Source organism: Oryx dammah, unplaced genomic scaffold (assembly GCF_014754425.2).
Source record: "Oryx dammah isolate SB20612 unplaced genomic scaffold, SCBI_Odam_1.1 HiC_scaffold_17, whole genome shotgun sequence".
Taxonomy (NCBI): domain Eukaryota; kingdom Metazoa; phylum Chordata; class Mammalia; order Artiodactyla; family Bovidae; genus Oryx; species Oryx dammah.
In genome coordinates, this window is record NW_024070201.1 from 34,723,021 (window position 1) to 34,750,146 (window position 27,126).

A 27,126-nucleotide genomic window follows, 5' to 3' on the forward strand; every position below is an offset into this window, starting at 1 on the left:
GCATTTAAATTAGAATAGCTGTTGCCAAATTGCCTTCAAAAAGACAACCATTTTATAGTCCCACCAACAATAAACAAGAATGTCTTTCTTTACAATGTGCACTTTTGTCAGTCTGATACTAAATAATCTTACCTTATTTTAAACCTGCATTTTACCTCTCCTATGAGGTGGTTGAATATTTTTTCATTTGTTTAAAAGTATTTTCTGTGAACTGAGTGTTCATGTTCTTTGGCCATTTAATGCATTCTTTTAAATTAATGTTTAACAACAAAGACACTGCTTTCCCCCTTGTGATTTGCTTGAGTCTCCTTCAAGGCAGGAGGCCCTAAGACAGGTGTTCAACGTCCTCCGCTATCACACAACTGCCTCTTTTTATCTCATATGGGCCTCCGTCTCCAACACTACTGCCTGCTCCCAAGGAAGGGTACCTTTATGGTTTTCTCATATCTCATACCCCTCCCACAATCCTATGTTTGCTCTCCCATCCCTCCTCTCAGCTGCGCTCTCTTCTCAGTCAAATCTGACCAGTCCTTCAGGGTCCAGCTGAATTCCACCTACCTGAGATGCCTTTCTTTCTCTCTTTTCCGTCACTGTGCGTGGCTTGTAGGATCTTAGTTCCCTGACCAGGGATCAAATTTGAGCCTGCAGCAGTGAAAGCATGGAGTCCTAACCACTGGACCACCAGGGAATTCCCTCTTTAAAAAAAAATAATAATAATTTTTATTAGAGTACAGTTGATTTACAATGTTGTGTTAGCTTCTACTGTATAGCAAAGTGAGTTAGTTATACATATATACATTCTTTTAGATTCTTTTCCCATATAGGTCATTACAGAGTGTTGAGTAGAGTTCCCTGTGCTATAATGTAGGTTTTTATTGCCTGCTGAGTCACTTCAGTTGTGTCCAACTCTTTGCAACCCCATGGACCGTAGCCCTCCAGGCTCCTCTGTCTGTGGGATTCTCCAGGGAAGAATACTGCAGTGGGTTGCTATGCTCTCCTCCAGAGGATCTTCCTGACTCAGGGATCGAACCAGTGTCTCTCATGTCACCTGCACTGGCAGGCAAGTTCTTTACCACTAGCACGACCAAGGTCCTTATTAGTGGGGCTCCTTTCTGAATCTAGCCTACAGTTTCACTTTTAGATGAGTTTCATACCACCAATTACAGCCTTCCCAGAGCCCATCTTCCTCTCTGTCCACTCTCAGTGTGTAGGGCAGTCAGGATGGAGTGTGTTTCATGCACTCAACCTGCATTTATTGTATACATCAGTCAGGCACTATTCCAGGAACTGGGGATATGGCAGTGAGTGAGACAGAACAAGCACCTGCTCTTATCCAGCTGACATTTTACTGGTGGGTGTGTTCGATAATATACAACAAAAAGGCAATAAACAAATAAGAATGTCAACTAAGGGCACAGAAGTAAAGGAGTAGACAGTAAGGGGAGGGAAAGGGTCTCCTTTAGACAGGTCAGGGGAGAGAACCCTCATGAGATGAGAGCAAAGACCTGAACAGGAGAAGGCATCGAGGCCCTGCCTGGGGGGTGGGTGGGGTCTGTGCTTCTAAAGATGGATGAGAACAAGCATGGCTTTCAGCACCTATCATTTGACAAGAATTGAAGGTAGAGACCCGTAATCTCCGCATCTTCAGGGTTCTGTGTTTGGTGTGTCTGGGGAAGGAAGACCCGTACCCTCCTGTTTCATCTGCCTGCTGCAAACTTGGGAAAATGAAATCATGCCTGACCTGGGATTAGCAGAGCACATATAGGTGCCAGGGTCCATTTAAGCACTTCACACCACTGCTATTTGATCTACCGTCCTAAACCATGTGGTCTTTACTGCTAACTTTTTACAATGGAAGAAACCGGGGCTCGGAATATGGGAGTAACCTGTTGAGGTTTAGACAAGAAGTACAGTTCCTGGAGAGTTGTGTCGCGGGGGTCCGGTGGGCTTCACTGGGGCATTCGGGGAGTTGCCCGTCTCAGGAGTTTGCCCGCCTCGCCCCGAAGGCGGCCCCCGCCCTGCTGCGGCCTCAGGGGCCAAGGGGCACGCGGCGGGCTGGGGGCGGGGAAGGCGCGGGGACAAAGGCCGCGGCTACCGCGCAGCGGAGGGCGGGTGCGGCGGCGAGGTCCCGCCGCGGTGCCGGGACCCGGCGAGCCCCGGCACTGGCCGCGCGCCCGCGCCGCTAAGAACCAGCGCCTCAATGGATCGCCCGGGGGCGCAGCCCGGGCCCGCGCAGGCCGAGCCCGCCCGGCCGCCGCCCGCGCTGCCCCCGCCCCCGCCCCCTCCTCCTCTCCCCGCGGCGGCTCCGCGCGCGGCGAACATGGCGGCGGCGACGGTCGGGCGGGACACTTTACCTGAGCACTGGTCCTACGGCGTGTGCCGGGACGGCCGCGTCTTCTTCATCAAGTGCGGCGCGGGAAAGCCAGGGCGCGGGCCGGGGCGCGGGCGGGTGGGGGTGCGGGCCGGGCGGGCGCCCCCGGAGCGGCGGCGGCGCTAACAGGTGCACCTCTCTCTCCCCGCAGTGATCAGCTCCGCTACACGACCTGGCTGCACCCGCGCACTGGGGAGCCCGTCAACTCCGGCCACATGATCCGCTCAGGTGGGCGCGGGGCGGGAGGAGTGGGGGCACTTGGGGGGGGGCGTGCGCTTGGGTGGCCCAAGTTTGATCGGACTTTTCTCGCGTTTCCGCAGACCTGCCCCGTGGCTGGGAGGAGGGCTTTACGGAGGAGGGCGCCAGCTACTTCATCGAGTGAGTGTTGGGGGCCCCGCGCCCGCACCTGTGCCTCGAGGGTCCGATCAGGTTTCCGACGCACCCCCGCTCCCTGCCCCCGTGCGGGTCCCGGCGGGTTGGCGCGCACTGAGCCGTACTCGTGTGAGGTTTTTTTTGTGCCTGGTTTGTGTGGCGGGCTCCAGTGGGGAGGCAGGGTGGAGGCCGTATCTACACAGGGGGATTCCGGAGTAGGGCCCGATGCGGGCGCTGGGGGCTTCAAACTGCGCCCTGGACACCGCGACTGGGCGTGATTCGGACGCTGTTGCGATGGGATGGACACACCCCCTCACTGGGGTCTCCGGCTGCAAGGAACCTGGCGCGCGCCGGGGTTGGAGAGAGCAGAAGTAGGAGTTCTGATCCGGGTCCAGCAGCTGGGGTTCGGGAGGGAGGAAGAGAGACGGTCTGTGTCTCGTCTGGGGGGATTTTATCTTCGGGGGCGCGATCTCTCGTGTGATTGGTGGAGAGTCGGAACCGCACTCCGCACAGCTCCAAAGCAGGGGCCTGCGGAGGAGAGAGAGAGTGGGGAGGGGAACGGTCGGCCAATTACTTTCCTCGAAGACTGTGTATCTTCAGCTAGCGTTCTACCAGGACTTTCACTCCTGTCTTTGGTAGTCAATCAGCTTTCCCGCAAAAGCTCGGGAGCCCCAGTCGACAGGTCCCCTAGACCTAGGGGAATGAAATCGAGGCCCAGGGAGTTCAGGAGCCCTTCCGACGCTAACACAGTATAGTCTTTACTTTCTCACTCTTGAGTGTGGACCTGGGTTGCAGTGTTTTTTTGCAGCCTCCTGCCTGCTCACCGGAGATCAGAAATTGCTTTTGATCCTTTGCCCCAGTGCCTGGCACGGAGTAGGTACTCGGTAAATGTTTGCTCACGGAATGAATAAACTAGCCAAAGGATGGACGCGGGTGTATGTTAAGGGACGACTGTGAGTCAGAATTCCTTTCTTCACCAACTGAAACATTGCTAGTCAGTAGTGGAGCAATATATTTGAAACTCGAATGGTCTAAAATATCCCAGAGCCTCCCTCTCCGTTTTTGGGCTCTGGTAGGTGGTTGAAATTCTGTTGGATGAGATTTTTCGTAACGACCAATAGCTGTTTTGCTGTTCTACCTAACATTTGTGTTTGAGAGAGAAGTTGGGGAGCTGGCTGGTGTCAACTTGAAAAATAGTCACAACCTAAAAGTTGAGAGTTATGGTTTATTCGGTGGAAATTTTTAGGTCTTAAGCCTGGGAGGCAGCAGGTCAAGTAACCCTGAGAGAACTGCTCAGGAGGTGAGGGGAGGAGCCAGTTTTGCAACAAAGGGCAGGTTGTCTGAACATCAAAAGATTATTGTTAATTGAAGAAAACCATATATCCCAAGTTAAGGAATTTAGTGTCTTCTGTATATGGGAAGATACAAGAGTCTGGACTCAATGAAATCATTTTTTTCCTAGGCACCTCAGCTAGGATCCTGGTTTTCACATCCTGAGCTTCCTTTCCTCAAGGGCTTATGGTAGGGAGTGGTTGTAGTCTGAGGGCTGCTAGATGGCAGGTATTCTCCTTCCTGAGTTTCCTTAGGGCTGCAGTCACTGATGACTGTGACATCCTTGTTTCCTGATATGGCAGGAAATATTCTGTTTCTTACTGGGGCCTCAAACTTCTTGGTCAGTGGCCTTCTCTGGCTCACAACTGCATTTATGGATGTTATGAGATTTCTCCTGTGTACCACACATTGTTCTAGGCATTGCGACCAGGAAAGTGAATGAGGCAGACACTGGTCGCGTACTCAGGGAGTTTGCAATTGAGTAGGGGAGGGGAGAAAGCAGAAAAATAAGTAAAAAGACAGACAAGAGTAATGTCAGATAATGGTAACTAGCATGCAGAAAATTAGACTAAGATGATGTGGTAAGAAACTGGGCGGTTTGGTTAGATTGGAGGTTAGTGTAGGAGTTCTGAATAGGTGACATTTAAGGTATAATTTCAGTGACCAGAAAGAGCCATCTTTGTGTTGATGAGCTGGTAAAACATTTCTAGAAGAGAGAAACTGCCGGTGAAAGGGCTTTAAGGCACAAAACAGCTTCAAGTTCAAGGAGCAGAAAGGCCAGTGTGGCTGGAAGGAAGTGAAGGAAGTGAAGTAGCTCAGTCGTGTCCGACTCTTTGCGACCCTGTGGACTATAGCCTACCAGGCTCCTCCCTCCATGGGATTCTCCAGGCAAGACTACTGGAGTGGGTTGCCATTTCCTTCTTCAGGGGATCTTCCCGACCTAGGAAGTGTGGCTGGAGTGTGGTGCAGTAAGGGAGGAAGTGACAGGAGAAGAGGCTGCAGGATCTTAGCTCCCCAACCAGGGGTGGAACCTGGGTCCAGGCAGCCGCTGGACAGCCAGACATTTTCAGAATGATCGCTCTGCCTGCTCTGGTGTGGGCTGTAGGTGGCCAAGTGCAGGGACAGCGGTGGGAGGCTATTGCTGTAGTCCTGGCAGGAGTTAATGAAGGCCTGACTGAGGGTGGTCACTGGAGGTGGAGAGAAGTAGTCTTGGTGTTTGGGTTGCAGTCTGTGAGAGAAAGACAAGGGATGACTCCCAAGGGCTTGAGCACCTGAGTGGATGGTGCTCATGTCCCTGAGATAGGAAGGCTGGGAGCAGGTTTGAGGGGTGGGGGAGAGCATGAGATCTTGTTTTGCCATGTTACATTTTGATGTGACTATATCAGTTAGTCACATGTGTGAATCTGGGCCCGGGAGAGGGAGAGGACTGGAGATATACATTTGGGCATCATAACGTTATTCAAGGCCTAGATTAGATGGAATCACTCAGAAAAAGAGTTTAGAGAAAAGATCACCTAAGTCTTGGGAGAGAGTAACATTTAGAAATCGGCAAAAGAGAAGGACTGAAAAGGTAGGAGAAAGCCCAGGAGAATGAGGGGTCCCACAAGTCTAAAGGACAAATCCTGAGTGAAATAAGCAGAAAAGAATACCTGGGGTGAGGAAATAGTAAGTATAGGTGAATCGTTCAGGTGGTTTTGATGCCAAGTGGAGTTGAGGAACTGAGAAGTGGAGAGGATGTGCATTTGGGGGGTGCATTGTTGTAGAGGGAGATTATAGAGCATGTTTTGTTTGGATGGGAAGGATCCCGTAGAGATGGAGAAGTAGATGATGCAAGAAAGAGATGGGACAGTTACTGGAGCAGTGTTTCAGTGATAGTGGGAGGGAAGGCATCCAGGACTTCAGTCTCGTTGGTCTCAGACAGGAACCAGGCCTTTCAGCCATTTGCAGAAAGGAAGGGGCTGAGTGCCAGAGCTGATATAAGGAGGTTGATAGGGTCAGTGAGAGGAGAGGTAGGTATTCCTGTCTGATAGGTTCTGTCTTTTCCATGAGGTATTAGGCAAAGTCTTGGGCTGGGGAACTTGAAGAGTGTGTAGGACTCTATAGTCACAGCCTCCCAACCTTCTATTCTTTGGCTAACTCTTCTCCAGTAACTGGTATCAAGTCCCTGGTGATCATCTTACAGCAAACCCTGACTCCCTGCCTGGCTGTCTAACTCCTAGGGCCTTGACTGAGTCCTCCCAGGCCTAGGGGAAAGCAGTATGTGAAAGTGTCCCTGCGCTCAAAGGTGATTTATGTGGGGAAGCTGAGACCCTATGGCGGCCGATTATATTTCCCACCTCCCCTGACAATTTCTTGAGAGACTTAAGGGCTTGCGAGTTACTGCTCTCCTTTTCCCCGCATAAAAATATCCTTTCAGTGGATTTCTTGGATTTGCTATGAGCATTTCTGAGTGGTGTCTTTTTTATGGATCCTCTTCCAATAGGGCTCAGTTAGAGGGACGAAGCACTTGTGCAGCTGCTTGTGTTTTCCCTACTGGATCCTCAGACTAGAGAGTCATGTGAATTTTTTAGGATGCATCAGTAGATTTGGCAGATGTTTGAATACTTCCCAGAGAAAAATTTCTTGAAGCAGAAAACCTTGAGCTAAGGCAGGTGGATTTTAGTTTGATTTCTGCACTTTTGGTTCGTTTTGGGGTTAACTTGGGACAGAAACAAGGACTCTACTCCTGGTTCTCCCGGTTCTAGACTCCATGATGCTGGTATTCCCTAGGAAGACTTCCTGTAATCCAATGCTTCTTTACTTTCTCTTAGCCGGAGACCAAGTTATGATCGTAATTGGGATAGTAGTGTCATTAGTAGCAATAGAAATGGTAGTAGTAGCAATTATGTAATGTTGCTGCTGCTAAGTCACTTCAGTCGTGTCCAACTCTATGTGACCCCATAGACGGCAGCCCACCAGGCTCCTCCGTCCCTGGGATTCTCTGGGCAAGAATACTGGAGTGGGTTGCTGTTTCCTCCTCCAATGCATGCATGCATGCTAAGTCGCTTCAGTCGTGGCCAACTCTGTGTGACCCTATGGACATTAGCCCACCAGGCTCCTCTGTCCACAGAATTCTCTAGGCAAGAATCCTGGAGTGGGATGCCATTTCCTTCTCCAGCAATTATGTAATAGCTTCATCTTTTTGAGTCCTTGAAAAATCCCAGAAACTGTTTTTGTAACTACTATCTGATTTAATTCTCACAACAACTTAATGAAGTAGGAACTGTTACTAGTTCCATTTTACCAGCGAGGAATGTTGTATAATCCTGGGTATTCAGGCGGAAAAGGGCAGTTGACGTTCTTCGGTACCTTTTCTCTTTTGAAATGTTATTTATTTATTTTTGGCTATGCTGGGTCTTCGTTGGTGCTGCAGAGTGGTCTTTTCTCTAGTTTCAGGGACCAGGGGCTTTTCATTGTGGTGGCTTCTCTTGTTGCAGAGCACGGGCTCTAGGGCATCTGGGTTTCAGTAGCTGCGCCTTGCAGACTCTAGAGCACAGGCTCAGTTAGTTGTGGCACATGGTTTCAGTTGCTGCGTGGCATGTGGGATCTTCCTGGACCAGGGATTGAACCTGTGTCTCTTGTATTGGCAGGCAGATTCTTTACCACTGAGCCACCAGGGAAGCCCCATCCAGTACCTTTTCTTACTGATCCTTCTAACAGGCCCTAGAAGCAGCAAATCATGGATTATCCTGTTTTACGGATGATGAAATTCACGTTCATGAAAGTGCAGTTACTTGGCTAAAGTGTTAGAGCTGGGAGGTCTTTATAGTCACCATGGTGGTGGTGGTGGCTTCTACCCCAGATCACCAGTGAGAGCTCCTGTTGATACTTGAAGCAGCCTTGTGTCATGTGTCATCACTCTGAGTCAGGCTGCCCAGGGCTCACGTGGCCACACCCTTTCTTTGTTTTACTGGGGACTGAGGTGCCTTGAATGGGCAGCAGCCCTTGGTATCCTGTGCTGACTGGTGGTGGTGGTGCATGTCTCTGATGAGTAAGAAATGGAAGACATTAATTTTGTTTTTTTTCTGCACTATCTGGCTATTGGGAATCTTAGTTCCCCAACCAGAGATGGAACCCATGTGCCCTGCAGTGGCAGTGCGGAGTCCTAACCACTGGTCCACCAGGGAATTCCCCATTAACTATTACTTAGTGAAAACAGTTTGACAGACACACCCTTTTCAAACATGAAACCCATGAGGGAAAAGTTCTAGAAGAGGCTTTGGGAGCTAGAGTATTATAGTGGGCTGGTCTTCAGGGTTTCATGGAACCCTGTAAGTTGGGTTCTCCTTACAGCAGCCTTTGAATAGATCTTAAGTTGACAAGCAGGATGAATGGCACAGAGGAGGGGTCCTGGCTCCTCTGAGACTTTCGTGCCCAGCACAGCACTGGGCAGAGTAGGCATTGGTATTTATTGAAGTAGGTTTGGGTTGTAGGGGAAACTGGGCAAGTTGAAGGAACAAAGCTGTTGGAAACCACACGTGTCAAGGCTGATGCCTGGACCTCAGGCTTCTTGGATGTTGTTGCTTGCTGTCACGAACAGCACTCAGTGCGGGAACCTGGCGTCCTTTGGCTTCTTCACCTTATAACCTCATGCCGTGTGTCTGGGGAGCGAGATGTCTGTTGGTCTTTGGACCAGGCCTCCCATCCTCCCTGGTTACCATGCTTTAGTGTCTGCTGTAACTTGGCTTCAGGGTCCTGGTGGGAAACGGATGATTCCACAAGGTCTCTTCTAGCTTGAAGGCCCTCAGTTTTAGCTTTCGAGCCTTCCAGAGCTGTCCTGTGTAGGTGCCATTCTCCTTGTGGGTGCCCATTGGATTAAGGCCAGTTTCTCCTCCCAGCCCTTAGGACTGCAGCAGATCCCAGGACAGGACTGGAAACCTGATTCACAGTACCCTGTGCAAAATCAGAGTGTTTTAAAAGCCATGCAAAAAAGTGCCATTAAAGGTATTAAAGTATAAAGATCCTTTCTTTGCTTCTGCAGGCTTTCCCTCCACTTGTCATGGCATTTCTACTTGCTATTGATATTTAATGCCATTCTAAGTTTAGAAAAATAAAAAATTTAAATTCTTGGTGTAAATCTTGTGGTTCCTCTCTGTATTGTGGAATATAAAGTTTTCAGTGCAGACATTAGGTCTTTGACCTCACAGGCTGAATTGCCACCATCATGCCCCACTCCTAGATACCACAGGGCAAAGGTGCTGGTGCTCAGAGCCCCTGGACAGGAGTGAGGAGTAGCAGTGCTGGGCCCAGCTGTGTGTTCTGAGGCGGCTGGGAGTGGACAGGTAAAGAACCCATCGCATGGAGGCAGGGAGTGGACACCAGGCGTGAACCAAGGCTTCAGGCCTCCTTCAGAAGGATTACTCCTCTAGAATAATGCTGAATATCTAGAGTGTGTGATTTTATTCTACACACACAGTCTGAAATTAAAGGGAGAGAGGAGGAATTGGGGAGTGAAGGTTGAACCAGGGATGACAGGACATCCAGGTGGGGACCCCAGTTGGCTATAGGCACTAGGTATAGAAGCCTGTGAATACAGGATGGCCCAGGAAACTGCCCTCTTGAAGTGTAATTAAGCCATCAGCCAAGGAGAGTCTTCCAGGGCACCCCTAGGAAGAAATCTGTCCTGTCTGCCACGTATTCCTCCCCAGACAAATGTTGAACTTCATGGTGGTGAAATTTGTCTTGTACCATGCCAGCCTATTCATTCAGGTATTTGTCATCTTTCTCATTGAGGTATTGCTGGGAACAGCAATCCCAGCAATTCTTTATTTCAAACCAGAAAGCAACAGTTCCACAAAGAATGACTGGGAAATTAGCAGCTTACATCTATTTAGAAGGGAAATTCTGAAACCTCTTGTTGAAGGTTAAGAAAAGGTTCTTCCAGCTTGCAAGCCTTGGCGTAATCCCACACTTTATGTTTCATTTCCTGGTTGCTTTATCAAGGGTGAAAACTGGCTCATAGATTGAAATGTTAGGTTCTGTGTGAAAGGAACAAGAGCGTTGTTGTGTAGAGAGCTGGGGAAGGATTAAGAGCCGTGATTTGTGCCACGGTCTCAAAACCAACCCAGAAAAGATCTGGCAAAACCTCTTTAAAACAAATGGTGGCAAGTGGCTTTTTAAGGCTCTTATTTTCAGAGAAAGGACGGGTGGATGATTTGCGGTGCAGTGTGTGTGTGAAGAGGGTGGGTGTATATCTCACTCTCTTGATATTTATGGGAGTAAATTTTGGGCTTCCTAAATGGAGGACTTTGGGAAAAGGAGCTTATTTAAGAAAGCAGTTCATGATGTGAACTGTTTGGTGATTTAGTGAGGTGCTTACTCTGGTTTTCTGTGTCTTCAGAAAAGAGCATGGGTTTGAGTCTTTTTGCTCCATGTAAAAGAACAACATCTCTCCGAACTGGCAAGGTGTCTTAAGTAAATATTGGCAGAGGAAAAAACATGGGAAAATATGGTTTTGTCTGTCTGTTGTTTTTAAATGAGTATCAAAACATTTATTTCCAAAACACTGAGAAGTGTTTTGGGTTAATGATTTATGCTTATGGAGTGCTTCATGAATATTATCAGGTTGGAGGCTCACAATGATGGCATTTTTAAGTGCAGAGATGTGAGCTCAGAGGGATACAGTGAGTTCCTAAAGTCAGGTGCTGTATTAACTCAGCCTTTTCAGGGTTCTTAGAAGCTGGTGGGCATATTGTCTCAGCCCAGGGCTTCTCAGACCTTCAACCACAGCTCTAATGTCAGAAGCGTGCCTGCTAAGTTGCTTCAGTCGTGTTCGACTCTTTGTGACTCTACGGACCAGCTCGTCAGGCTCCTCTGTCCATGGGATTCTCCAGGCAAGAATACTGGAGTGGGTTGCCATTCCTTCTTCCAAGGGATCTTCCTGACCCACGGACTGAATATCTTTTATGTCTCCTTCACTGGCAGGCAGGTTCTTTACCACTGGTGCCACCTGGGAGGCGCAATGACAGAAGGGTGAAGGCCACCTCTCCTGGGAGGCCGGGTGGTGGATAACATCCTCAAAATGACTCTGTCCAGAAACTCAAATAGACTTGATCTTCAATTTAAGTTATTAAAACAATCCCCTCCCTCGTCTTCCATTAAGATCAGCTCCTTGTCAGGATGCATCGTGTTTGGCGTATGGCTTTGTGTTTTCCTAAACATGAACTTGTTCCTGCCGGCCTCCATAAAGACATCAGAAGCTCTTGGGACTTCAGGTCCTCTTTTGGCTGGATTGAGTTGTGCCAGGACACCTTCCTCTCTTGAATCCGGTCTCCTCACAGTCACTGGGATGCTGGCCTGGCATCAGGGTCGGTTTTTCTTTTTATTTATTTATTTTTAACTGAAGGATATTTGTTTTACAGTATTGCATTGGTTTATATCAAGCATCAAACTTTTCTTGAAGCAGAGCACAGGTGGGCAACTTTATCGTGCAGAAAAATGCGTGGTGGTTATTAGGTGGTGGTAGCCTGTGTAAGGAGGCAGTGACTTAGTGTGTGGGCTCTAGAATCTGAGTCGTCAGATTCCAGGTCCTCCATGTACAGCTCCCTAACCCTGGAAGGTTACTACTCCCTGTAAGCCCCATTTCCTTGCCAGTAAAATGGAGATAAATGTGAGAAGTATGTAAAGTAATTGATAAAAGGGGTTTAGTAAGTGCCAATAGATGTGAGCTTCTCTTCCAGGTTTCCACTCAGCTATCAGGTGAGGTAGAGACATATGTGATTTCTGAGTCCTAATCATATTCAGCTGCTACTGCTGGAGTCTGTTGCCCTTGAACTGGGATTGCCTGGCTTGGAAACCAATGATAGGACTCAGCTCAGGAATTGGTTTAGACTAATAAAAACTGTATAACCATCATGGTTACTAAAAAGATGTGGTTGCTTCGGCAGCACATATACCAAAATTAAAATGATACGGAGAAGGTTAGCATGGCCCCTGCACAAGGATGACACACAAATTCGTGAAGTGTTCCATTCATGAAGCAAATTTCTTTTAAAAATTACTTGCTTACAATAAAATACAACTTGAAAGTAAGGAAAAAAGATGTTCTTAAAGTATTTGCTTTAACGTGTTTGACAAAAAATATGCATCTGTGTATTCAGGGGAGTAGAATACACTATTGAGAGCAGATGGGGCAAAATGTTAACAGCGGGTAAGTCAGGGTGAGGGGTATATGGACATTCTTTGTACTAGACTTGCAAATTTTCAGTAGGTTTGAGATTTTTCCAAATAAAAAGTTAATTAAAAAAAAAAAACACTACATAACCTTGTCCAACAACAGCTATGCTGTCCCGAGGCCACGGGTACCTCGTCCAGGCTGTAGGGACCCGGGGACCAAGAGCCCTGGGTAATGAGGTGTGAAGACGGCTCCTGGTTTGTCTCCCTCCTGGGCATTTAGAGGGCTGCACAGATGTCTGATCCTTAATCTGGGCGGCCGCCTGGTTATCAGCTCTGACTGCTGAAGGACAGGCATTGACTGGTGCTGCCTGGGCCACATACGTCGACAGTAATCATCTCCATGGTGCTTGATTGTTGAAAACACATTCCTTTTAGAAGCAGGTATTTTTATTATTTTATTGTCCTCATTTTACAGATCAGACAAGCGTCTGAGGCACACGGTGGGAAAAGGGTTAAAAGATCTTTTCAAAGCCAGAGCGTTGGTTGGGGAGCTGGGACTTGAACCAGGGTCCTTTTGGCTACAAATATGTGTACTGTTTCTACCAAGGTTCGAGGTGTCTTCTGGCTCCCATCACCTCTCCCTCCGTCCCAAATTCTCTCTTTTCAGGCCGTTCCCCAAAACTCGTCCCCTGTACCTTCGCTTCCTTGAGGACCCTGAGGCAGAAGTCTCCTTGGGCCTCCCTCGGAAAGTCCCCCGCAGGATACAAGAGTGATGGGCTGGGTAGATAGTTCCCGGGCAGGGCGGTTGGATGGGTCCCTGGTCCTCTGGGGGAGTAGGTCCCCTGACCTCCCTGCAGATGTCAGCTGATCGAAGCTTAGGGGCTGATGAGCCTCTTAAGCCTGCTTAGAGCCCGGCTGTCTCTTTCAGCTTCTGCCAGAAGAGCATTTCCAACGTCACAGCCAGGGTTCTCAGGGTTTTGCAGGGGCTTTTCCTGCCAAGGCAGAGCCCTCAGCCTTGTGAGGTCTGACAGCTGGAAGTTAGATACAGGCTCTTCCAGGGGCTGCTGGCCACCTCCTGTGCTTCCCTGGAACACTGCAGTGCGGGATGGGGGTGGGGAGAAGGTGGGAAGATGGGCAGCGTGCTAGGGGTATGGAGCGGGCAGAGATCCCATTTCAGCCTTATGCCTGGGCCCCTGGTTGCATGGCTCCTGTGTTCTCACCCCTTGGATGAAATAAAAGATGAGACTCTCCTTCCCCGGAGGCGTGGAAGCAGAGCAATGTTGTACGTTAATATAGTAACCTCTGCAATAAGCCTGTCCTCTCCAAACCGAGTTCAGAGCATGTCCACAGAGAGCACCTTCCTGGAAGAGCATTTAACCAGAGGCTGGCTGGCTTTTGACCCAGGATTCATCTAGACTGACGAACATCCACTGCACGCCAGTCTCCACACTGGGTGATGTGGAGAGAGGTGAAGGTCCCTGTCTCCGCCCCCCAGCACCGCCCAGTCCAGGAGAGGAGAGGGACACTGGTGACGAGGCTGGCAGCCTGCGAAGGGAGCCCTCAGGAGCGTCAGAGGGCGAGTGGGAAGGCCAGACCACTGTGGAGCAGAGCAGAGGGCAGCCTGAGGCTGGAGAGGCCCTTGGAGGGAAGGTGAAGGGGCTGGGGCTGAGGGTGTGTGTGTGCCTGTCTGCGCCCCTAGGAGGCTGGCACTGAGGTTAGTAGGAACTGGGCCTGGATACCACCTTTCACCAGTAGCTGGGCTTTAGGAGAGTGACATAATTGTGACAATTGGGGGTTTTGCCTTGGGATTCCCCCAACTTCTGTATCTGAGGAGTGGTGCTGTGGGGGAGTTACAGAACGCAAATTCTGGGATCCGAGTGCCTGGGTTGTAGTCTTGGCGCTACTGCCCGCGTGAGCAGGTCACCTAAAGCTCTCTGTGTCTTCAGATGTCTGTTCCTCTGTAAAATGGGGAAGATGCCGGTCCTGCTGTCTTAGATGGTGTCTGGCAGATCGTGCATGCTGTGTAACTAGCATTCTTGCTCCTCCCGTAAAGGGAGCCTCCTCCTGTGGTATGAATCAGCGCAATCAGCAGATAGATCTTGTCCCCTTGGGGAAAATCTCCTGAGATCAGGCTAACAGGAGGGAGAATTGTGCTTTCTTATCTGTAAAAGAAAGGGCATTTTAATGGCTGTTGCTAAATATCAAAGAAATAATTCCTCAAAGCTCAGTGTGGCTGTGTCCAACCTGAGAGAAGATGAACGGGTTTCTTGTTTGACACATTTTCCAAATGGACAGTTTTGATTTCCTCCCCATCCGCCACCACCGCCACGGAGAGGGCTCCCAGGTATTGGCATTAGTGTTTGCACTGCCTGGTTGGGCATCTAAACTCTTTGTTTCAGAAGCAGTAACCCTGGTATCTGTATTAGAGCACTTGATGAGGGAGCAGGGAGGGTCGACCCAAAGTAGAAGCTGAGGCATAACTTCTAGGGAGTGGACTGGGAATCTGTGTCATTATAAGCTCTGTGGATGCTTATAGACCCTGGAAATGAAAACATCTCAGAGCTTCAGCTTCCCCATCTGTGCAATGATGGGAGCACTCCGTTCCTTCCGAGTGTTACTTGCAAATGAAACGTGATGGCCTAGCTGAGCTTCCTAGCGTGCTGTTTGGCACATAATGGGCCTGTAGGCCTTGTGAGCCTTTTCATTTAGAGAGGACATCCATCAGGATTCATTCGATGGAGCTATGAAAAAGGCCTTGAGCGAGTCAGTGGATACAGCTCTCCATAATGCCCAGCCTGTGACCTTGCTTAGATCCTGGAGGGCCAGGCTCCCTGGGGCCTCTGGTTTCCTCTGGAGTTTGGGAGTTCTCGCTCCTCCCCACTGCTCAGATGCTGCTGCTGGTGGCTGTTGGCAGCAATGGCGGGGTGGCTGGTCTTTTGGGGTGACCATTGAGTGGGAACTGTGTCTACCTGGTGGACGGGCTAGCCATTCTACATCTCAGAACCCTATGATCACTCAGAGATCCTCCTGAGGGAGGAGGAGACGGGCAGAGTGGCGGATGGGTGGTTGTGAGTGATTGACATTGCCAGCCAGAGCAGGCAAGCAGGCTGCAGTTAAGTTGAGAAATGAGGATGCTTCCTCTGTGTGGGAGAAGAAATGTGTCCCGGCAGACAGTTGTTTTGATGAGTCCTAGAGGAGTCTGGCGTTACAGTCTTTCCTGAGCTGGTCTTGGGGAAGATGGGGCGGGGGCAGGACTGTGACTCAGCCCCGTGAATGGCTCACCAACTCCCTGGGGACAGTGTCAGGCACTGAGTCAGTGTTCAACCAAATCAGAGTGGCTTTGTAGACTTGACGTTTGGCTTGACTCTCTCGACGCTGGCAGGCACACAAGGAGAGAGGGTTGACTGGAATTAGGGGTAAATTGGGGTTGTAAACTAAAGGGGTGAGGAGGGATGCAAAGTCAGGGTCCCAGGGAGGGCAAATGATTCCCTCCCCTGCCCATGAAAGCATTTGGAAAGGTTTCTTTTCTCAACACATTCTAACCTGGAGAGTTTTAAAAAATAGACACATGAATGCTGGGAAGCTAAATATCTGTAATCACTGTACCTATTAATCCTTTTCTAAACAGAATTGGCAGTACCTGAAATTACATCCGCTTGCTGAGGCTTTGAATAATTACATTTCTTTTTTAGCGCTGGTGTGTAGGTGGGAGCTGGGGAGAGCTCCATTGGCCTCTGCTTCGACTCTCTCCAGCCCTCTTCACCTGAAAATGCATGCATGTGTTGGTGGGTTTGGTACTATATGGTTTCTAAAACTCGGGCTGGGGGGATAGTAATTCTTTGGAGGAGGACTTTGGGGGAGGGCTTCCTAGTCTCTGAACAGGTGGATATTTAAATTAAAACCCAAAGCACACTCTTTTTATTTCAAAAACCCCATGTATTTTGAAATGAGGAGCACAGTGATTTCAGATGCAACAATTGTGTCGTGCAATGTTCTTGCTGGGCTCTTTGAAGCTGCTCCCTGGGGCAGGGAAGACCTGGTTGATGCAGGATTGCCTCCTTGAGTTCATGGAAAGGTTTGAGAATTTTTTTCTTTCAGGCCTTTGTTGGATTTTTCTTGGTTTGGGGGTACAGTAAGCTGAATGCTGGGACAGGAGGACTGTCACACTGAGAAGCCAGTTGCTTTTGTTGAGTTCTTACTTACTTTTTGTTTTATAAATGTTTATCTAGTGCACACTGTGTGTGCTGGATGGCATCACCGACTCCATGGACATGAGTTTGAGCAAACTCTGGGAGATGGTGAAGGACAGGGAAACCTGGCGTGCTGCAGTCCATGGGGTCGCAAAGAGTTGGACACAACTGAGCAACTGAATGACAATGTGCACTGCTCTAGGGACTTAACAGACACGAGCTCATAGTCCTCGTACCAGCCCTATGAGGCAGGTCCTATTTCTATCCTCATTTTATAGACAAGGCGGGTTCAGAACGCACAGCACGGGTGTTAGGTGACAGGGCTGGGATCAGCCCCAGCTGTTCTTCACTGGGGTCCTCACCATCCTTTTGTATCTGTTTGGCCTGTCTCCACTGTGCTCCACAGTGGGTTGGGTCTGGGAGAGGAAACAGATCCTTTAAACCAAAAGCCTTTGCTTCGGACTTGCCTTCTTTTAGGGGTGGACACTTCCCTCCCCTAGTCCCACCCAAGGTGGAAAGAAGATTTTGAAAGTCAACTCCTCTTCATTGTGAAAAGGTTTGGCCTTTGGAGGAGAGTGAAAGCCTCATATCTAGTTCTTTCCTGCAGCCTGTGGGTTATTGCTTGGGTCCCTGTCCTAGGACATTCCTGGTGGGAGGAAATGGAGACAGCCTGTGGACTGAAGCAGGGAGGTGACTGGCTTTCCTTTTTCCATAGTTGCCTCAGGGTTTCATGAGGGAGGTGGTGATGGAAGCCCTGGCCACCTGGGGGAGCGAGCAGAAATGTCCTTGACTCTTCCCAGTTGGTAAAGAATCCGCCTGCAATGCAGGAGACCCCGGTTCAATTCTTGGGTCAGGAAGATCCACTGGAGAAGGGAAAGGCTCCCCACTCCAGGATTCTGGCCTGGAGAATTCCACAGACTGTATAGTCCCTGGGGTTGCAAAGAGTCAGACACAACTGAGTGACTTTCACTTCACTTCAGAAGCAGAGGAGCAGGGGAATCTGTGTGGGTTCTGCTCGATCCACAACCCGTGAGTGCTTGTGTGATGGCCTGGTAATTCGGCTCTTTCCTGCAGACTGATACTGCACCCCACCCCCAGCCCTCCGAACCTTTCTGGAGCTGGTTGTGGCCCAGGCCCATTCCCCTCCTGGCCTTGGCTGTATCTGCCTGGGGAGCAAGTGGGGTCAGCGGAGGGACCCCCTCCCTGAGTGTCGAGTGCTTCCATCTGGGCTCAGCTCTCACACACGGTTCAGCTGTTCCCCTCCGGACTTCAGATAGGGCAGCCCTGGGGTTGTGGGTGACCGCCCAGGCAGCGCAGCTTTGTGGCCCCGTCATTTTATTTAACCTCTAAATAAAATGGGGCGATGCTGGCATCTGCCTCCTGGGAGTTTTGCACTGGTCACTTGAGAATAATACATGTTATTACTCAGACCCCAGAACACTGTATATTTCGATAAATTTTAGCAAGTATTTCCAAGGAATTGTCTTTTTTTCTGCAATGGCTGTGCTGGTCCAAGTGCATTTGAGTGATTCCTTGACTTACATCCTGCAAGGACTCTTGTCTTCTGATCCACACAGATGGTACCTGTGGATACTGCCTGGCTCAGATTCTCAGTTACAGGCATTTTCTAATAGAGGGCATTGAATGTGCATTTTGCCCAAGCAGTTAAAAATGGCCAACTCTACTTGCTGATTTTAACCATTTGTTGTTGTTTAGTTGCTAAATTGTGTCTGACTCTTTTGCAATCCCATGAACCTGTCAGGCTCCTCTGTCCATGGGATTTCTCAGGCAAGAATACTTCTCCAGGGGATCTTCCCAACCCAGGGATTGAACCCACATCTCTTGCTTGGCAGGCAGATGATTCTTTACCACTGAGCTACCTGGGAAAGCTACACCCTAATTATGACTTTGGCTTATGGATTTAGGCAGTATGGATATAGTTGCAGTGGAGATTGTTTCTGACCAGACTGTGGCTTGCTTCCCCTGGGGAAAGGGAAAAATAGCTTCAGTGATAATGAAGAAATGGAGAGGGGAGGCAAGATTCAGTTTAGCATTTCTGTGTCTATTTGTGCTGTGTGCCTGGCACCATACTGTTTGTATTCTGGGGGATATCAGGGAGCTCAGGGAGCTGGCAAAGTAAGATGTCCACACAGATTCAGGCTATAGGATGGTCACGTGGTGTGTGATGAAGTGTCAGCTGAGTGGTGTGGGAACGACATGGAGAGGAGCATCCAGGGGAAAGCAGTTCAGTGGTGGACGTGTCAGGGAAGGCTGAGGAGTCTTATTTGCTGGATTGAGTGAGGACTGGAGGAGGAGCGGGTGCCTCCAGCAGGGGAGCCAGCTTCCACTGTTCAAGGAGATCCTTTCATTTAGCAGACCTTTACTGAGCTCTCAGTGTGCCAAGCCCTGGCCTGGAGGCTGGGGATATCAACATGGGTAAAGCAGAAAAGAGAAAACAGCCTTGAGAGGCAGAAAGGCCCAGTGATTGGGAGCTTAGTCCAGCACAAGACTGCCTGGATTTGAACCCCAGCCCTCCCATTTACTAGCCTGTGTATCCTGAGCAAATTATCTAATATGGAGCCTCAGTTTCTTCCTCTGTAAAATGGGGATACTAGTAATTGTGGTGGGGATTAAATGAATTAAGATTAGTCAGAATAGTCTTGAATGTATGAAGTACTCTGGAGTGTTGGCTATTATTATCGCTAGAATATGGGCTCCATGTGGGTAGGCATTTTGTCTGTTGTACTCACTAGCTGTATCACTGGCTCTCAGCAGGTATCTGGTATACCAGAAGATCGTAGGCATTAGTTGAGGAATCAGAGCGCCACTGGTGTCCTCAGGGAGCCTGAAAGCCTGTTCTCTGGTGGGGACACAGATGTATCAACACCTGGAGGAGAGTCTACAAGTGACTGGGTAAGGGAAGCATGTGGACTGGAGAGGCACAGAGAAGGGTGGCCAGGGAAGGCTTGCTGCGGGAATGGGGGAGCCTGAGCTGGACCTTGAAGAACAAGCAGGGAATTTCTAGGTGATAACAGAGTTTGGATGTTCAGGGAAGAGAAAACAGAGTGGGCAGAGCTAGCTAAGAGCATGACATGTTCAAGGACATCAAGAGAGGAAGGCGGCTGCTGTGAGGAGTTGGGGCTTCATCCTGAGGGTGGCATGGATCTGGGCTTAAGAAGGGGTGGAAGGCCTCCCCCCACCCCCATGGTTGTGGGGGAGGAAGGTGGGATATCCTGGGTGTGCTGGTCGTTCTCCCAGACTCCAGCTCAGGAGTCCAAAGAGGTGAGGCTGGAGGAAGCGTGATGAAGCCTGTGAGACATCCCAGCCATCACCTGGCAGATGAGGGCTTGGCCTCCAGAGGAGGAGAGGCTGGGAAACCCACACCACTGCCTGGCAGCGCTCCTGCCTTAAAATAGAAGGAGATGGAGATAAAGAGTGAGAGGTGGTGTGAGTGTCCAAGGGGTGACCTAGTTAAAACCCAAGCCCCTGGAAGTGCGAGAACTACTCTCACCTTCGTTCACATGCCAGGGCCTTCCAAGGGGCAGTTGCCAAGGGTGGCCTTACCTTCCTTATCTTGTCCCTCCTCAGCCCTGGGCCTTGTGCAGAAGTCCTGTCGCTGGGGATCTGGCCCCACCCCTCTGACAGAGAAAGTTTGTTTCCAGGCCTGTGTGCTGCTGGTTGAGGGTATAGGAACTGAGAGTAAGAGAAATATGGGGGTGAAAAATGGGTGAATGGATTCAGGTTAATGGAACCTGTGCATTTAGTAACTCCAAGTGAAGAAGACTTGGAGGAAAAACTCTTTACATTTAGGCTTTTGTGGCCCACAGTGTATCATAATTCCTCATAGACTCAATTATCTGACAGACAGTAACACCCTTAGACTCCCTGGTTCCTCTTCCCCCCAGCTTCCTAAATCCAGCCCAGAGAGAGTAGAAAAGAGGAAAAATGGAGAAGGCTTTTACTTTTCTTTGCCTCTTTCTTCGTCGGTCCATCCTGATTTCTCTGAGGCCTTCAGGACTTATTTCCGTGCCTAGTAATTTACGTGCTGAAGGTCCTTGCATAGGACTTTTAAACTTTAACAGAGACTGTGGGTGTGATGGAAACTGTGTGGAGCTGCTGTTTGCAGGAATGTGAGCTGAAACCATCTCTCCGTGGCCCCGGGCGGTGTTTTTTGGGTCTGCGATCCTGAGTCAGGAGGGTGCCCCAGGGAGACCACTTGCTGAGCACCTACTGTGTGCTCACTGGCCCCTCACCCGAATGGCCCTGGGAGGCCGGCGTCGTCCGCAGGGAGAACCTTCAGAGCTGAGAGACCACGAGCCTCGCCTCCGCAGGTGACCCAGGGTGCTGACTCTTTCTGGTGAACTAGAGCCTGAGGCCACATTTAAAATTGCTGGGAACGCTGAGCCTGTAGGAGTGCCTCACAGCTGGTTGACAGTCACTGAGATGCTTTTCTGTGATCAACACTTTTTATGGATTATTTGCTTTGATCCTCACAGTAGCCCTAAATGATGTCATTTTCCTCCATTTTATAGATGAGAACACAGAGGACCAGGGAGGCTCTAAGTCCAAGGTTATACAGCTGGAATGGCTGGTGTGTTATGATTCTAAGCCAGCTTTTGCAGAGCATGGTACCTATAATTCACTGAAACCTCACAAGAACGACCCCCACCCGCCCCTGACAGGGTAGTGTATTATGATTCTCATTTATGCATGTGGAACTAAGATCCAGAGGTAAATGATTTACTCAGAGTCACATAGCGGAGGTGGGGTGGGGTTGGGGGGTGGTGGTAGGAGCTGATCTTGGACCCAGACCCCAAGTGCCTTACTGGGCTTCCTTGACTTCTCCTTCCACCTTGAAAAGCCAGGAGCAGTTTGCATTTGAGTCACCCAGACCTTCAGAGGCTGGGGGTGGATGGGGTGGAGTCTGAAGGGAGGTGGGAGTAGTGGTGAGTCCTGCCGGGAGAGGCCCCTCCTGGCCAGGTGACAGCGTCCCCAGCTCCCGTGGCACTCACACAGGGTCACGCGGCTTCCTGCCTGAAGCCCTGCACTGATGCACTTTCCATACTTGTTGCCCAGGCTGGGGCTCAGTAGACCAAATTCAGTTTGTCTTTTGGTCTTCCCAGTACAAGCAGCTGGTAAAACCCAGGACTACTTGGCAGTAGACACATTTCCAGGGAACTTTTAAAAACGGAATGGCTCTACTTTGAAATATGTCAAGAATCAGACCATTCCCAGGCCTCTTACCATCCTGGCTCTCACCACTGTCATCTGTTGCCTGGACTGTCGCGTTGCCCTCCAGCTGGTCCCTGTGTCTCTCTCCCCGTCCCCTGCTACAGTGTGCTGTGCTTAGTTGCTCAGTTGTATCTGCGACCCCGTAGTCTGTAGCCTGCCAGGCTCCTCGGTCTATGGAGTTCTCCAGGCAAAAACATTGGAGTGGGTTGCCATCTCCTAGCCAGAGATTGTTCTTCAGTGGAAGTTGGATCAGCTGAAACCACCTAAGGGCTCCCATCTCACACAGGGACTCCACAGCCCTCACAGTAGGAGGCCCTGTGCTGCGGGCTCCTCCCTCTTGTGTCACCTCACTTCCTTCTGTTCTCCCTGATGCTGTGCTCCAGCCCTGCTGTTCCTTAAACATGAGAGCGCAGCCAGCCACAGGGCCTTCACACTCACTGGTCCCTCTTTCAGGAGTGTTTTCCTTCATACATCCCCATGGCCCACTTCTCCTGTATTCTCTTCAGGTCTTGTCAGGTGTCACCCTTCATGGTGGCCTGTCTTGAGTCCTCTCCTCCAGCACAATCTATTTCCTTAACCCTACTTTAATTAAAAAAAAAAAAAAATTGTCAACACGATACGGGTATATTACAGTTTTAATTTGTTGTCTCCCACTAGAATTTAATGTCCGTGATGACACAGAATAGTGCCTACTTTGTTCAAGGTTGTACCTCTAGTGCCTAGAATAGTGGTTGGATCAAGTAGGTGTTCAGAAAATGTTTTTTATCTTGTTTGAGGTATGATTGGGGGCTTCCCAGGTGGTGCTAGTGGTGAAGAACCTGCCTCCCAATGCAGGAGACATAAGAGACACAGGTTTGATCCCTGGGTTGGGAAGATTCCCTGGAAAAGGAAATGGCAACCTGCTCCGGTATTCTGGCCTGGAAAATCCCATGGACAGAGGAGCCTGGCGGGCTACAGTCCTTGGGGTCGCAAAGAGTTGGACACAACTGAAGCAACTTAGCATGTATGCACAAGATATGACTGACAAATAACAATTATATATATTAATGCCAAAGAATGTTCAAACTAGCACATAATTGCACTCATCTCACACACTAGTAAAGTAATGCTCAAAATTCTCCAAGCCAGGCTTCAGCAATACATGAACCGTGATCTTCCAGATGTTCAAGCTGGTTTTAGAAAAGGCAGAGGAACCAGAGATCAAATTGCCAACATCCACTGGATCATCGAAAAAGCAAGAGAGTTCCAGAAAAACATCTACTTCTGCTTTATTGACTATGCCAAAGCCTTTGACTCTGTAGATCACAATAAACTGTGGAAAATTCTGAAAGAGATGGGAATACCAGACCACCTGACCTGCCTCTTGAGAAACCTGTCTGCAGGTTAGGAAGCAACAGTTAGAACTGGACATGGAACAACAGACTGGTTCCAAATAGGAAAAGGAGTACGTCAAGGCTGTATATTGTCACCCTGCTTATTTAACTTCTATGCAGAGTACATCATGAGAAACGCTGGGCTGGGAGAAGCACAAGCTGGAATCAGGATTGCCGGGAGAAATATCAATAACCTCAGATATGCAGATGACACCACCCTTATGGCAGAAAGTGAAGAGGAACTAAAAAGCCTCTTGATGAAAGTGAAAGAGGAGAGTGAAAAAGTTGGCTTAAAGCTCAACATTCAGAAAATTAAGATCATGGCATCTGGTCCCATCCCTTCATGGCAAATAGATGGGGAAACAGTGGAAACAGTGTCAGGCTTTATTTTTTGGGGGGGGCTCCAAAATGACTGCAGATGGTGACTGCAGCCATGAAATTAAAAGAAGCTTACTCCTTGGAAGGAAAGTTATAACCAACTTAGATAGCATATTCAAAAGCAGAGACATTACTTTGCCAACAAAGGTCCATTTAGTCAAGGCTATGGTTTTTCCAGTGGTCATGTATGGATGTGAGAGTTGGACTGTGAAGAAAGCTGAGTGCCGAAGAACTGATGCTTTTGAACTGTGATGTTGGAGAAGACTCTTTTTTTTTTTAATTTTTTTAATATTTATTTATTTTTTATTGGAGAAGACTCTTGAGAGTCCCTTGGACTGCAAAGAGATCCAACCAGTCCATTCTGAAGGAGATCAGTCCTGGGTGTTCATTGGAAGGACTGATGCTAAAGCTGAAACTCCAGTACTTTGGCCATCTCATGCGAAGAGTTGACTCATTGGAAAAGAGTCTGATGCAAGGTGGGATTGGGGGCAGGTGAAGGGGTCAACAGAGGATGAGATGGCTGGATGGCATCACCAACTCGATGGACGTGAGTTTGAGTGAACTCCGGGAGTTGGTGATGGACAGGGAGGCCTGGCGTGCTGTGATTCATGGGGTCGCAAAGAGTCAGACACGACTGAGCGACTGAACTGACTGACTGAAGATGTACTACTTGATGTTTTGATATATATACACATTGTGAAATGGTCACCACAATCAAGCTAGTTAACACATGCATCGCTTCACATGGTTCCTTTTTCTGTGAGTGTGGTGAAAGAAAATAATTGTTGAATGAATTTATTCAACAGTTCAGTGAACTCTGTGATAGTCTTTCCTTGGTACTCGACCTGAGAAGCCCATCAGCTACTAAGTGCCGTCTCCCTGCTTGGCCCCAGGAAGCCTGGGCCTTGGGTGCTCGGCCTCGGGCGTCCCTAGCATCTCCTTTCTAGTGTGGGGATGGCATGGTGTCCCTCCATTTCTCTGTTGGCTTCTAGTCATCCCTTGTGAAGAATTACCTGAAAATGGACATTTTCTATCATGCCTGTCCACATTGGCCACAGGGGATTAAAATGGGTGGGCTTCCCAGCTAACCACCAGTGGTATTCGCATACCCATTGAGTTCTCAAAGCCAAGCAAATACTTGAAGTGGCTGGAGGAGATGGCGTCCATCTCTTGAGGTTCTCTCTGCAGAACTGGAGCTGAGCCATGTCTGGGACAACAGTGTGATTCAGGGCCCAGGAAATAATAGACTGGAAGGAAAGAAGCCAAGGCTGAGTGAACAAACATCTGTAGTGTGATGCACATGGCAGAAATGCTTATTTCACTCTTAACCATACTCTCACCTTGAGGTTGATGATTGTGCCCCTGTGATGTGATGGGGAAATTAATGCTCAGAGGTGATGTAATCAAGGCTCTCACTGACCCTAGAGCCTTGGAAATAACTAGACAAGGCTCTAAAAGGGAACTCACAGCAGGCTGTAGAGAATTGTCAGTATTTGGGTCGCAGGGGCCGTGTGGCGTCAAGCAGTAACACAGATGGAGAGATAGAAGTGGTCTCTCTCAAGTGTGGCTTGGATGGTTTTGAGATAGCCTGTTGAATACGAACAGATTTTCCCCACCCCTCCCCATTACTAATTACTTGAGAATAGGAAGAAGATAGTTTTAATAAAGACCTGGTGATCTGGGGGTGGAGAAACCCTGGCACCAACTTCCCCCACATAGGACCTATGCATCTCAGGGACCATCCCCCAAAATGCTCATGTAAGTACATTCAGCTCAGCCTGGCTCCAGGACCTCACCAGTCTTGGAGATTTCGTGACTGGGGAAGGCAGACCTTGATTACATCATAGGTAGGGGAGGAACCCGAGGAGAGAATGGGGCTGTGAAATGGGCTTCCCTGTTCTAGCGGGGCTGGGTAGTGCTGGCATGATTCAGAACCTCAAAGCCCTTATGAAATGAATCCTTCTTACTACCTAGTCCCTGGTGATGGGATTGGGGCCTGTCTTCTAGACATCAGCTTAATTAATTTCTTCTAATTCGTTTATCAGCATTCATTAGCTTCTACTCTTTACCAGGTGGCACCATGCCAGATTCTGTGGCTACAAAGACAAAGATGTTGTCAAGGAATTTACCATCCAGTACAGGGAGACAGACAGACCAAAGATGATATTTAGCATGGAGAGGCTGTGGGACAAAGAAAACAGGGCGAGGCTGGAGTGTGATGCCTCAGGCCACAAAGCTTTGACTCTTCCCCCAACCCTGTCAGATACTTGACCTTGGGCAAGCTCTCATTCTGGGCTAGGTGGTTCCATACCTTATCTTATTTATTCCTAAGATCAGCTTGTCGAGGTAAAAATGTCCTCCCATTTTGTAGAAATTTGGAGAGGGTGAGTAAGTTGTCTGGGTCACTAGATAAATAAGTGGCCAGATCAGGATTCCAGCCCAGGTCTCCCTCCAAAGTTCCTGCACTTTCTGTTGTATCCAGATGATGAAAATGAGTTTCATCCATGACCCAGCACGGCCAGGGCCCTCTGGAAGGTATAGCACTGGGCAGAGGGGTTGAGTGACCGTGGACTCCATAGGAGTCAAAGGATGATGTGACCAGCCAAAATGCTCATTTTGTTATAGCCTGCATGGATGGATGTGTGGCGCTTATGACATGGGAGCAGGTGGTGCTTTTCTGCTCAGGGGAGATCACACATGGAGTATTGGGGTCCCTTTTGGGATCACCCTTATAAGAGGGATGTGCCTAGGTGAAGCCTTTCCGAGGGGGTGGCTGTGATGGGCACAGGAAACCTTGTATCCTGAAGAACATCAGCAGGAACCAGGAGCATCTGCAGTGTTTCATGTGAGCAAGAGGGGGCCCCCAGGGAAATGAGGGCTGGCTGCACATATTTGAAGGACTGTCATGTAGAGGAGTCTTATTCTCTGGGAAAGCTACAGAAAGAAAGGCTTGGCTCCAGGTTTTTAACAGAACCTTCTAACATATCTCGGGACATAGTGAGATATTGTCACCAGAGGTAATCAAGCATGGATGGAAGCAGTGGAGAGTATGGAGTGAATGCTGTCTATCATTCCTCTGCTCCAGAGCCCCTGACTGTGGCTGTGTCTCTGCTGTTCTAGGTGTGGGTCCTGGGAGGTGGTACAGAAGGGAAGGGTTTAGGTTTTCTCTTTCCCAAACCCAGGTCTCCTCAGCAGACTCCAGGGTTACAGGTACCTCCAGGGCTGGTAGAGCAAAGACAGGGTTAGAATCGCAATTAGAAGACCGAGGTTTGAGCCTTGGCTCGGCCCCCTACAACTGTGTGACCTTGGACAGTGCATTTGTTCTCTCTGTAAAGAGGGTCATGTCAGCCCCTCACCTGTTGGCCTTTCGTCAGGTAGTAAGTGACAAAATGCTTTGTCAAGGAGAGAGGGTTCAAATTCTGGTTGGTTACGGGTGCAGCTCTGACCACTAGGAGCATAATCAACTTCAAGGGGCTTGGGCGTCCTGTGACTAGGAAACTTCGCCCAGTGGTGGTAGAGGGCCTGTTAGGTGCCAGTGTTTTGGAGAACTGGCTCCAGGTTTGTGCACAGTCCTCTGAAATGTTTTGTGACAAAGTGAATTTCCCATCACTAGTGATAAGCAGAAGAGTCCTCTGCCTTCAAGGGCCCATGAGTAAAGAATCAGAAGGAGAGACTGGGACAGGTGTTGAGAAGAGAGGGATCCAGGAACCCTTCATGGAGGAAG

General features: G+C 49.2%; 1 protein-coding gene and 1 non-coding gene across 4 annotated transcripts in view; both read left to right on the forward strand.

The window, feature by feature from the left end:
- The first annotated feature begins 2,292 nt into the window (after nt 1-2,292).
- Nucleotides 2,293-27,126, forward strand: part of PLEKHA7 (pleckstrin homology domain containing A7) — a 219,866-nt gene continuing 195,032 nt past the window's right edge. For 2 of the 3 annotated variants that reach the window (XM_040258262.1, XM_040258263.1), the window contains exons 1-3: nt 2,293-2,406; nt 2,523-2,599; nt 2,692-2,749. In XM_040258262.1, coding sequence (XP_040114196.1) covers nt 2,321-2,406; nt 2,523-2,599; nt 2,692-2,749 — 221 coding nt within the window. In that variant the 5' untranslated portion in view covers nt 2,293-2,320. Of the gene's footprint in view, nt 2,407-2,522; nt 2,600-2,691; nt 2,750-27,126 lie in introns of those variants that run through there. The other variant, XM_040258265.1, reaches the window with a different exon arrangement.
- Nucleotides 11,985-12,091, forward strand: LOC120877156. Its single transcript, XR_005724281.1, has one exon. It is a non-coding gene; the product is annotated as a U6 spliceosomal RNA (small nuclear RNA).